Raw genomic sequence first — 13,839 nt, 5'->3', positions numbered from 1 at the left:
CACTCTGGTTTTTGTCCCTCTCTCCTTAAAACATTTCACATTTCAATTTTAAAGGCCTTTTTTTTGGTACTGGGGATCAAACCTAAGGTACTTTACCACTGTGCTGCATCTTTTCTTAGGTTTTTAAATTTTGAGACAGTGTCTAAGCTGCTCAGATGGAATCCAAACTTTCAATCCTCCTGCCTCAGCCTCCTAAGTACCTGAAATTATATGCATGCATCACGACACCCACTTTAAAGCCTTTTTTTCTTTTTCTGTTTCTTAAATTTTTAATTTTTATTCTATTAGTACACGCTTTCAGTTCATGCAGTTTACCATCTGTCTTGGAGAGCGGGTCCGTGTACATACCACCACTTGCTTCTTTTTCATCCTCTTCCCTGTCCCTCCCCCTTCCTCCTTCCTCCTACAGTTCCCCTCCTCCATTCTCATTCTTGCCGTAGCTCATGCTATGGCATATAATGTTTATATTAATTGAGGTTATTAGGTCCCTGTAAGAGGCATGTATTTATTCTACTTATTTCCCCTTCCCCTCCTCCTCAGCCCTCACTCTTTTCCCCTTAGACCACTTCTCTCGCATGAGAGACCACCCCCTTGTTCCCTTCTATCCATCCTTACTATTCTCTTTGTAACGTGCCTCACTCAAATGAGAGATACGACACGGTACTTGAGCTTGGGTGTCTGGTTTATTTCATCCAACACGGATCTAGGTGCATCCATTTTCCTACAAATGCCTCAAATTTGTCATTCTTTGCAGCACACTAGTATTCCATTATATATAGACACCACACCCTGGAGTAGATATATTGAGCTGCCAGAGAGATTTTTTTAAATTATAATTGAAGTAATCTTGCAAAACATTCTAATCTAATCTTTAAAATACATACCATAGATCATTTATATAAAATTATACACTAGGGGCTGGGGATTTAGCTCAGTGGCACAGCGCCTGCCTCGCAAGCACGACGTAATGAGTTCAATTTCCGGTACCGGAAAAAACCAAAAAACCAAAAAACCAAATAAATAAATAAATAAATAAAACTACACACTAGTAATCTCCATCACTGAAGTGATAAGGCTAGATATGGTATGAGGCCATAAACAATTCCATATTTATATTAAGTGTACATGTAATTATAAACAATGGAGAAAGAATATTGACATTCCAGCAGTCTCCAAAATATACTTTTATTAAGAATTGAATTGTTTTTAATCTGTCATGTTTACCAAGCACAAAGGTCAGAAAATCTACTACTCACTGTTGTCTATATGAATTTAGATGGAGATAAAATCTTGGACTGATATGATTAAGACTTAAGGTCTCAGAAATGCGTTAGATCACCCAGAGGACAAGGAATAAAGAAAGGAAGGAGGAAGAAAAGAACGGGAGGAAGAAAAACATACTCTTATGTTGTGGTTTCGATCCCCAGTGCTCCCTAAGAGCTTCGTGTGCTCAGAGGTGGGGTTTCCAGAAGGTGACTGAACTACGGGGGCTGCTGCAGTTGACTTGCTGTTAGGAGATGGGACCCTTTAGAAGCAGGTCATTCAGGGCAAGACCTGGAAGGATGTCCCTCCTGCCCTGGCTCCTCCTTCCACTGCTTCCTGGCCGCCACGATGTGAGCAGCTCTCCTCTGCCCTGGCCCCTCTCTCATGCCATTTCTGCTTGTAGTTGGCCAACTCTGAACTGAAAACACGAGCCAAAATAAGCCTCTCCTCCTTTAAGTTCTGGGAGTCAGGCAGTTTGTCCCAGCAACAAAGGAAAGGAGTAACACATCTTACAGGCATGGAAGGGCTATTTCTGGAGAACTGGGGTTCTTTACAGAAAGTACTATAAATGCATGGACCAGCACAGACCCCGAACCTCATCAGCATGAACCGTTTGTCTGTGATGTGCCTAGCAGTGTGTTTGATAATGGGAGTCCACAGTCAGCAAAACAGAAGGCATGATACGTACCAGCCCATGTAACAGCATGGCAGCACCCTACCAAGTACACCAGGAGGAGAGGAGTTGAAATAAATTCTGCCTAGAGAAGGAACTCAGAAAAACTTCCCTGGAAGATATGAGTCTTCAACTGGACATTAAAGAAAGAGAAGGAGTTAACTAAAAGGTAAGTAGGAAAGAGAACACTTCCGACGGAAGAATCACTAACTACAAGTCCTTCTCTTTCTAGTAGCTTGGAGTGAATAAAACCAATCTACCAATTTCGAACAAGCTAAGCTAGATGTTAAATTACTGTTGAGCTTTCTCCAACAGCTACTTGCTTCCAGCTCATCACCCACTCATCATCTACAAAAGCGACCACTAAACTTGCATAAGCAGCACAACACTCCCAACAGCAATAATACCAGGATAAAATTGAAGAGAACAGATCACTGCTATGGTCAATTGCTCACCTACACACTCCAACCCCAATAAAGTAGGGGAAAGCTTCATTTGCTGGTTCAAGTATACATTTTATTAAGCATTTTTAATCTTAGTATAAATTGATAAAATTGAAAAGGTATGCATCTGCTCTTAAATTCCACCACCTTCAGTAAAGCACAGAACACTAAGATTTTTCATGTGATGACCATTATTCTCACCTCCATGGGAAAAGCTTTGAAATTAACCGTGTGCTCAGAACCACGCTGGTTTTCTCTCCCCCAGTGAAATCTTACTTCATACAGCTCAAATTCATGCCCTTGAGGCAACGGTCCTCCTGAAAGAACTGAAAAACAAAATAAATTGTATTGAATTATGCCACATATTTATCAGCAGAGCAATCAGAGTTTCTTTTTTGTTATGTTTGTTTGATTGTCTGGCAAAAAAGCTCCCATGAACTCTACAGATTGCATTGCCCAAATGAAAACCATATCACAACTATAAGGTGCAGATTTAATCCGTGTCCATCGGTATAAGCAGACTTTAGAGAGGAAGTATAGGCTAAACACACCCAAGAAGAGAATTAGTATTAAGTCAATCACCAATGAAATCACACTTAAAAATCTGAAGATTATTTAGCATCACATGCAAAGCAAACAAAATAAAGTTGTGATAAAATATTAACGAAACTCAAAATATTAACATCAGGGCCTGTGGGGCCCTGTCTCTTTTTTTCATTTGTTGTTCCAAGTAAGAGTGCACTAATGGATGATGAAAAATACATGTACACAAGAACCTGTCTTAAAGTATTAAAGTGCTTTCTTCAGCTAAACATTCCTGATAGTATATGTAACTTGAAATAAAGCAAGTAGCCAATTTCAGCACAAATATAATTTGTTTAACTCTGAGTATTTTTCCTCTAGCAACTCCCAATTCTAAACAGTATCAGCTAAGAATTTTATTAGGTTGTTTTCATCAAAGAGCTAGCAAACCTTACTACTACCACCACCCTAGAAGTGAGATCTTTGAAACAGACTCCTACTCACACTTGGATTAAAGAACTAACAGCCTAGACCGCTCACCTAAGAATCTCACCCTTATCTTCCAACTCAGTGGAAAAGAATGCAAAATGATAGTCATTTTTATTTGTTTGGCTGGTTTTTATCAAATAATTTATTCCAAACAGAGGTGACATCTGCTTACATCAACATACATATAATATAGTTTGGATGTGTAAAGTAACAAGAAAAACAGAAGGAAACAGAGAAAGAAGCAAAAAACACCTGGGCAGTAAGGCTATCATACCAAATGAAGGGCATGAAGTCCTTGTAAAAGGTGACTTAAAAAGCTTGTTCTTAGCTTTCTAGCAGCTCAAACAAACAAACAGAAGACTAGCATCTGTAAGAGAAGTGATTTTAATTTTCCAAGTGGATAAACCTCACACTGAAGGGAAAGGGCTGAGAAGCACAGCCGTGGGCGTAGGTCTGTCTCACAGGACTTTTGCGCTCATCTTCATTCTTGGTCGGATTTAGGTCACACAGCAAATCTACAGGGTCAGTGTTATCATTGTCATGAACAAAGCAGAACGGTGGGCTGAGACAGTCTCAATATGATTTGCCCCCATTACCCAGTTAACAAACTCAATCAATGACGTCTTCTGACTCATGTTCTAGGGGTGAGATAGACAGGCGGCCCAAATTTCATTACATTTAAGCATGACATAAAACACGGTGAATTCACTATGCCCAGGTTTCTACACTCCAATTTCTCCTTTAAGAACTACGTATCATCCTATTTTCCAGACAATAAAACTCTAACACACGGACCAACAAGGGTTACAGGTGCTCAGAATTGCAGTGCAGGCTCATACCATCTTCCTCTTCAAAAAGCAGCCACACTGAGATTTAAGAATGTATAAGATGTTTTATTTCAAGCAGAGGCCAGTTTCCAAATAACCTCATCACTCCCTCTGTTCCCCTGGCTGTCTAAACTTGGGCTTAGGAAAAACTGGGAAGGAGACAGAGAGTCCACCCACGGCGTACTCCACCTCCCCAACCAAAAAGAGAGAGAGATTTTTCTAAGTCTCACATCACTTTGCAGCCTGCATCATACAGAAAGGAAAACACCCTTTCTGTACAACAAAGACCTGACCTACTGCTTCCCTGATGCTTCAGAATGTGAGTTTTTTAACTCCCCATTTTTTAAAAATGTGATAAAATCATGTTAGAGGACTCTCACCTCCACACTGCTAAGGAAAAAGAAAGGAATAGCATGATATGAAGCACATGTGAAATGGAAATGAGCATTTTAAAAATCTTCATTCAGAACCTCTTCATTTCACATGCTCAGAACACACACACACACACACACACACACACACACACACACACACACTTCCTTTCTGGAACTGTTACCCAGAGTCTGCCAGTACTTCCTTAGAGAATGGATGATACAGCTGGCCTTGACAGGGACTTTAGCAGACCAGAAGGAGATGCAGGCTACAAAATTTATTTCCTACATTATCAATGCCCACTATTTCTTTAAAGGTCTTCATTTTAAAGCTTGGAGCTAGACTTTATATTTTAAACATCCTGGAAATTCAACCTTCACAGATTCATGTCTTGGTAGAAAGTCCAAGGGGGTCATCTACTACGTTACACAGGGCACTATAGGAAACACTTAGGATACACTGATTTTGACAAGACAGACAACATTGCTGACCTTGTGGGTTTACATTCTTTGGGGTTGAAATGTAAATTCATCCACTTATGAAGATGAAATGGTACTGAGTTATATTTAGTATCTACATGGCAGTATTATTAGCTGTGGCTTCATCCTGTTTGATTACATTACAATGAAACAACAAACCTTCATGGTCCTTATATTCTATAGGTTGAAGTGGGCAGAGAAGGGAAGCGTTTTGCACAGACATGGCTGTCCAGGGTGAGGTGACAGAAAGGATATTTTCAGCCAGGAATCAGGCCCTGAGTGCTTTTCATTTTATTGCAGAAAAATAATCCAAAATTAATCTACACTAAACCTATGTGAGCATACAAAGCCATAAAAAAAAACAAAGTACTGAATTCAGAGTTTTATGATGTGCCAGATGAAAGTATTACCTGTTCATCCTAAGAGTGACTGTGTTTACAGACTAAAAATAGATTACAGCTCAGTTTTATCCATTTGGCAACATCCTCTTGAAGTATTCTCCCTTTTTACAGCTTATATTTTTATAAGGAAACCAGTCACACCAAAAGAGCATAGTTTTTCTACATTAATGAATATCCAATTTTTCTGAGAGGTATTTGGTCACTACATAACAGATTTATTAGTTGTGATGACATTAAGCTCAATAAAATTACAACAAAACAACATAAAAGTTGTACCAAAGATATTCTGGATTCCTTAGAATAACAAACTTGTAAAAGAATATACAATAAACTGATTCACTGTTATTGCCTCCATTTTTTTAAATGCACTTCATTAGGCACGGTCATTATGCCATTTTGAGACACAAAAGGAGCTCCCAGAGGACACTTCTGCTGATTTGAGAATCCCATACAGATTTGATGCATGTACATTTGCCTAAATCTATCTAAGTGTCTATGCTTCTCTGCTGAAAACAAATTTACAAATAATTCAAAGCTTGTTGTTCACATGTTTGGAGATCAAGTCCATGCCTGGCCTTGTGCTGACCTCTAGGTATATAAAGTGAAAGGATCCAGTCCCAGGACTAGTCAGGCTTTCTCAGCTCAAATACAACACAACCAGTAAAGTGTGCAGGTAGTAGGAAGGCACCAACAAAGGCAAGTCAAAAACAAGTAGGGATCACAACGTCAGGTCCCACTTTGTGGAGAAGATGACAGCTCACGTGAGTCTTTAAGAGTAAGCTAAGAAAGAGGAAAAGTGCACTTAGAGAGAAGAGCATAAGAAAGGCTGAGCAATAGTGTGACACTATAGCACCATGAGAGGGCTCCAATCATAAAATCCCAAGAGGCAGGTTCACACATGGGCATCAGGAGACAAGACAGCCCCGGAGACGGATTCTACCCTGCAGAGCTAGTGACAGCTTTTGTGAAGGGGACTAATATGAGTGTATTTGCGTTTTTAAATGCTACTTTAGTGTCTCCATGCAAACCCAAATAGTAAAGAGCAGCCTCACCAGAAAGAAAACTGTTTCATAACCAAGGCAAAAGTGACAACACCCCGAGACAGAGCCTAGAGTAACACCTCCAGCACGGAGGAGAAGACACCAAAGGGTTCTTGACACATCCCCTAAGTGAGCCAAATGCCCAAATACTTTATTCTTATACTAAGTTTTAAGATTTTAGAACCTCAGTTAACTTTAAGGAGTCCCAAATGCATTTGTACAACCCTAAAGAAGTATTAGTTTTTGACATTTGAAGTCTTGAAAGCAAAAACAATTAATTTTGTTCTCTTTGCTTTTAACATAAGAGTTTTACTTCGTATAAAAAAAATAATAATGTTCAGTTCTTAGAGAAAGGTTCATCTGAGTCTTGGGTAAGGATCTTCTGGGTTTATCTGGAATCAAAAAAATCCAAAAACTATGGGTCACTCATATATGCTTTGAGATATGCTTTCAATTAGGTTTTTCTGGACACCCTGCAGTTACCCTAAAAAATAAAACGTACTGTAGAACAGATCTATGGTCAATGGTGGCAAAGTCTATGCAGAACTATAACTCATAGTATCCTACAAAAGAAACCCTTTGAGTTTTTGGCTATACTATTCAGTATAGCCCTTGTGATTTTGAATGTATTGGTGGTGCTGTACCATATTTGGGTCCATCAGTGGAGTCTACAATTCAAAACTCAGACGTTTTCTTTACAGAAAATCTTTGTTAATGTTTTCATGATGTTTAAAGAGATCACAGTGATTGAAAAGAGCCAAGTGATCCAAAATCAACTATCTGTAAAAAGAGAACACAGTTTGAAGAAGACAAAATCCTCACCACTAATTCACCAGATTTCCGCCAACAGGTCATGCCGGTTAGAAGGTGATATTCTATAGAATTCTACATATTACAGGTGCTATGGACATAGTCACATAAACTAGTCACACAGACTAGTAAGAGGACTAATCTTCTTTAAGATTTGGTTTCTGAATGATTTTGGATTTCTACATGACAACCCTAATGGCCACAGACATTCTGATGATCAATAAACATTTATTCTTTCGACTTATTGTCTCCATTTAAGTAAATTTATTATTGCTATCAAAACCACATACTTACCAATAAACCATTTCCTATTCAAAAAGAAATTATATATATATATATATACACACACACATACAGTCTTCAACTCTTAAAAGTAGACATCACAATGCTAACATAAAGAAAAGGTCATTGGAATATTACTCAGCTGTAAAGAAAGATAAACTCGAGGCCTTTATAGGCAAATAGTCACAACTAGAGACCATACTCATAAGTGAAATAAATCAGACCTGCATGTCCAAGCACTGCATTGTGTCACTAGTGTAAAATCTGAAAGAGTTAATTTAAACTAGGACATATGATAGACATTGTGAAATGATAGGAAAACACTCAAGGGTAAAGTGCAATTGGGATGTGGGAAAAGAGAAGGGAAAGAAGGAGAAATCTTGTATGTATGTATATACAGGATAGTTAACATGGTTGTTCTACTGTCTTCTATTTCTTTGCTGAAAGAAACTGTCAATGAGTCCTTGATTGATCAACACTGCATGTCTCTGTTTTCCTGAGAAACCACTTTGAAGATATCAAGATGTAATACAACAAGCATTGTTAATTTCCTACCACTTTGTTTGTAACTCTGTATTGTCTGTACTGTTCTTTTGCTATTTTCTAAAAGGCTGTCTGTCTGTTAATGTTTTCCTCCTTTTATTTTTAAAATAAAAAGAAAAAAAAGAAAAGGCCATTCACACTGAACAAGTACAGCAACTTGAAGCAACTGTCTAGGTAATTCAACTTGCTCAAAGTTAGCTAATAATAAATAATATAATCATGAGGAAATTCAATCCTTACACTCATATAAATAAAAAATATAAAATCTCAGTAAAAACACATCAAATTTCTGACAACTTCATCTTTAAATCAGCAAAGTTGCTAAGAAATACTGCAAAAATTCAGCATTTTGGGCAGGAAAATAATAATTAATAATAATCACCTAGCCTAGAATTAGTATTGAGAATTATAAAAGACCCAGAAGTAAATATTTTCTAATAAAAGTTTCTATACTAAAGGCACATATGACTCATCCTAATTAGCAATTTCTCCCACATGGATGGTCTATTAAAAATGTCTTTACCTTTAATATATTGTTCAGTTAGATGGAAAGACATGCTATTTTACAGGCTTAGACAGCCTCACAGTTTTTTGCTACCTATGGGTCAAATCACTCAGGCTGGAAATCTATACAGTAGTAACCTTTATTAACAGTTTTACTTTGTGTTGTTTCAGTTACCACAATCGGAATGTTCAATCTTTACGTTCAACCACAACCTGAAAATACTGACTAGAAAATTCCAGACTGAAGACAGACCACATTCACATAACTTTTATTGGAGTACATTGTTATAATGGTTGTATTTTATTGTGACTTGTTAAGCTCCTACTGTTCCTAATTTACAAATTAAACTTTATCACAGTGATGTACATGTAATTCCATGCATAAAGTAAAGCAAAAACTGCCAAGTTCACTATCAAGCCACTCAAGACAGAAATCTATACAGCTGTATGCTTACCCTCTGTTCTCTGCAAGACAAAGGAAACCAATGCATGTGCATATTTGGGACACAGGTGCACATCTCCAGCTTCTGCTGACACATTAAACATCTGCTAACTAGGCATGCTCTCTCAGATTACTGATTTTCCACAGTCCTCACCAGGCTTTACTTCCTCCCGGTGCAGCATTAGGAGGACAGAAGTAGCTACTTCTAATCTTTTGCTCTCCTGGCTGGTCTCTTTTATAGCATCTACTTGGCTCCTAGACACTAGTGAGTTTACAACTCCTGCAGTAAATACTCACTAAGTAACTGCTGAGGAGCGAAGGACTATCACATGAGTTGAAATATGTGTGAAAGGAGAACGGTGACAACTGCATGATCTGGTGATAGTAGTCAGGATTTCAAAGGATGTTGTGCGGAAGTATGATTATATTTGTTCTATGCCGGTCCAGAGTTCTAAAATAGAAACAATGGGACAGATTACAGAACTTTCTGACTTTTGGAACTGCTCAAATACAAAATGAATTTCCTCTGTGGGAAATTAGTTTCTTCCCCTGGGTTGTTCAAGCCAAGGCTGTCAAACCACTTGCCAGAGAATCTGAGGTCGAAGGCTGGACAGGCCGCCCTCTTGGAACCCGATTCACTCGGAGAGTCTATGTCTGCAGCCACTTTACTAAACTATTTACTGTCTTACTGGAAAGTGGACCACTGAACAAGGTAGTAAGTACACTGTATGGACATGCTGCTCATGGCGGACACGCAGGATTTGAGGAGAAGAGGGCTGAGGAGGAAACCTTGAGAAACCTCATTATTTAAGGATTGTGCAGCATGAAGAACTGGTAAAGAAAGGCAGTCGAAATTTAAAAGAAACTTTTCTGTGCATCACACAGACCAACAGGAGCGTGTTCCATTTCAAAAGCAACAGAGTTAAGGTACTGTAACGATGTCAAAGTGTCTAGAGGATTTGGTGGTCAAGAAGATCACCAATGACCTTGGCCTGCAAAGTTCCAACCAAGGTAGTAGGATGGGGGAAACAGGCCCATGCTCGGGCAACACTTCAAATTAAGCCACTAGCTCTAGATGCAACTGTATGTAAGAACTATATCATTAGGATTATGTTCATAGTTTTAATTTGATAAGTATATAAGCATTTAAATTTACTAAAATTGTTGTAACCCTTTTGAGTAAGTCTTTATGAGTGCATGTGTGTGAGATAGAGACAGACAGAGAGACACAGACAGATAGAGACAGACGGAGAGAGGGGAAACAGGTAGCCCAGGCCATTGACAGCCTCAGGGAGACCTGAGGTTTCAGCAGGATAGTACATATAAAGTCAGTTTAATTTCAAAAGAAAAAAATCTCCGTGCTTATTGTATGAGTTTTTATTTTAAAAGACAGCATGCTACATAGGAAAAAGAGTACCTTCAATTGGAGAAAGGATTACACACCAATGTTTACTTTCTCTCTCTGCTAAGCAAAAAGGGTACAATTTGGAAAGGGAAAATGAACAAGAACGGAGATAACAAAAGCAGAGAAATGTCACAAAAACCAGGGGAGCTAAGTAGACAAAGAGTAGGACGTGGCTTAGCAAAACAGAGAAGCTATCGGAAGAGGAAGGCTGCAAGAAGCAGGCAATTCCTACCACAGAATCCAGCTGCTATGATTTGAACGTCTGTGTCTGCTCCAAAAAGCACTCTCAAACTTACTACCAAATGTAACAGAGATGGAGCCTTCGGGAAACGACTATGTCATGAGGATCCATCTCTCATAAGTAGGGTTAGTGCCTCACAAAAGGGTTTGAGGCAGACTGTTGGGCCTTTCTGTGGCTTTGCCATGTGAGGACCTAGGAACGTGGTACTATCTACGGAAAAAAAGAGTGGGTTCTCACCAGACACTGAATCTCTGGCACCTTGATTTTGCCCTTCGCAGCCTTCCAAACAGGGAGAAATAAATTTCTATCATATAAATTACCCAGTCTGAGATGCTACAGCAGCCAAATGGAATAAGACATGAGTCTCGGGAGATAGAGCGTTAGATATTCCTGGATGTAGAGGTACAGAATGGGAAGCTGCAAACAGAAAAACAGATTCAAAATTCTTAAAAGAAAATCTTTTAAATCTTTAAACCTCCCAACCCTGCTTCCCATGGCTAGGCAGCTTCCTTTTACTTCCCTGACGGAAAACATAGGGAATGTGAAAACACCAATGGTGGTGCTCTCCATCTGCGGCTGACAGTCAGAATGCAGGCAACCAGGTGCAAGCCAAGCCCCGGCCCAAAACAAAATTAGATAAAAGATAGGCAGGTCCTGGTGAAATTTCCATGGCCTACGAAGATGCCTCCCACCAAGACCAGATCCCTGTGTCATCACATTACCAAGAGGTCTACTCCACCTCACTCCCTGCTCATATCCACTGTTAGAGCCATTCTTAAGTAGGAACCAAGAGTAAAATTCAGTAGACATTTGAGGAGAATCTCCAAAATGAAAAGGACGGACCAAAACAAGCATGAAGAGAAACATGAAAGAAGCAATGCAAGCAAAAATGAAGATCCCAGACTCTCACTTTCTTCATACTGCATACTCTATTTTATATATTTTTAAATTCATAGAATTGGCCGGAGAAATAGCTCAGTGGCAAAAGTGCCTGCCTGGCAAGCACAAGGTCCTGAGTTCGATTCCTGGTGCCAAAAAAATAAAAAATAGAGGGACCAGAGATGTAGCTCAGTGCTAAGGCTCTGAGTTTAATCTCCAGCACTGAAATTAAATTCACAGAATCAGCAATTTTTTAGAAATTAAAAATTTGAGATCAAAAATTTTAAGTTCAATTGAAAACCTGAAAGATATAAATTGGGGGAATCTACTACAAAGCTGAAGAGAGAAACAGAAACTAGGTATAAATGAGAGAGGAAAAAGAAAAAGAAGTAGTACAAGAAACAATGAGCAAATTTTTCTGTGCCCAGCAGAGAGAGTTACAGCACCACACTAAAGCATTTGGCTGTAAAAATATAAAACAATAGAAGTGCAAGATTGTAAAAGTTTCTAGAGAGCACTGCACTGTCTCACTAGTGTAAAACCTGAAAGAGTTAATTTAAACTAGGAGATATGATAGACATTGTGAAATGATAGGAAAATGCTCAAGGGTAGAGGGCAACTGGGATGTGGGAAAAGAGAAGGAAAAGAAGGAGAAATTTTGTATGTATGTACATACAGGATAGTCAACGTAATTGTTCTACTGTCTTGTATTTCTTTGCTGAAAGAAACTGTCAATGAGTCCTTGATTGATCAACATTGCATGTCTCTATCTGTTTTCCTGAGAAACCACTTTGAAGATATCAAGATGTAATACAACAAGCATTGTTAGTTTCCCACCACTTTGTGTGTAACTCTGTATTGTCTGTACTGTTCTTTTGCTATTCTGTAAAAGGTTGTCCGTCTGTTAATGTTTTCCTCCTTTTATTTTTAAAATTTAAAAAAAGAAAAGTTTCTAGAGAGAAAAAAGAAAAACGGGTGCATAAAGGTAGAAAAGCAGATGACACCAGATTTTCCACTGTAAGACTGGAAGCCAGAAAGCAATGGGGCAATCATGTCAAACACTAAATGCTACCAAAATATACTTCCAACACTGACCATTTTCCCAGGCAAATCCAACCAAGGATGCAGCGTCATGAGACCCATGGAGATACACAGGCATCCTAACCTTTGCCCCTCACTGCCCTTTTTCTCAAGAAGTTCCTGGACGATGAACTATAGGAGGAAAGAAAACAAGGCACTCTGTCAAATGACAGACCAACTCTAAAAGAGGATGACACAGCATTTAGGAAAGATGGGATGCAACAAGGGAGATAAACAAAGAGACTGCAGAGGAGTAAGGTCCAGGGAGTGGCAGGTGACCGCAGTAAAGAAGGCCTGGAGAGCAAGCAGTCCAGAGAGGGAGCAGCGGCCTCCAGGACACAGAAGAAAGGACCAGCAGTGGGACCAGACTCTCTGATGCCTCTGAACATCCGGAGAGAGAATCTGTCATCTGTCAGAGAAAAAATAATCTGTGATAGATAAACTGAAAAATAAATAAAAATACATTAACTCCAGGAAAAGAGATATTGTTCGATAAAGGAGACAGAATATCGTCTAAGGTAGAAATTACAGTTACAGGGCCATGATCATAAAAACACAAAGTGTTAATTTAAATAAGAGCGTAATTTAAGGATGATGGCGGAGACAAACCACAAGAGGGAGTACAGTAAGAGAACCAACCTCGTCTTCCATAGCAGTGTTCATAGATATCTTAATTATCGAAGTGAAATATCATAAGGATGTTATTAAGAAATGTGGAGGTGACTGCAAGAGAAATAGCTGAAAAGGTTCAAAGCAGTTGTCACTAGAGACAAAGAGAAATGTAGTAATATTCAACTATCTAAATTAGTCTATATGGTATTTTGATAGAACTTTATATAAATGAATGACAGGACATTCAGGACTTATAGACTATTCCTTTGAGAAGCTTACATATTCTGGGGGAAAAAAAGAAGAAACTACTCATTAGCTTTTTAAAAGAAGTTTGCAGGTCTACTGATAGAGAAGAAACCATTACAGTGACAATAATAAGGCATCTGAAAGAAGGTGGTCTCCCAGGAGGCAGAGAGAAACAATGCATCAAATCAAGCTGAGACAGAAACACAGAGTCCCAGGGCTGGGAATTTAGCTCAGCGGCACAGCACCTGCCTGGCAAGCACGAGGTCATGAGTTCAATTCCCGGTAC

General features: G+C 38.9%; 1 protein-coding gene across 1 annotated transcript in view; it reads right to left on the bottom strand.

Annotated features, from left to right (window-relative positions):
• Window positions 1–13,839, bottom strand: part of Ca8 (carbonic anhydrase VIII) — a gene marked incomplete at its 5' end in the record, with an annotated part of 96,795 nt that overhangs the window by 80,869 nt on the left and 2,087 nt on the right. The window contains 1 exon segment of the mRNA XM_013518186.1: window positions 2,581–2,705. Within this exon segment, the coding sequence (XP_013373640.1) occupies window positions 2,581–2,705 (125 nt within the window).

Source organism: Chinchilla lanigera, unplaced genomic scaffold (assembly GCF_000276665.1).
Source record: "Chinchilla lanigera isolate Chin_1 unplaced genomic scaffold, ChiLan1.0 scaffold00043, whole genome shotgun sequence".
NCBI lineage: Eukaryota > Metazoa > Chordata > Mammalia > Rodentia > Chinchillidae > Chinchilla > Chinchilla lanigera.
The sequence above is the reverse complement of the archived record's forward strand: the minus strand, read 5'-3'. Positions and strand labels throughout refer to the sequence as shown.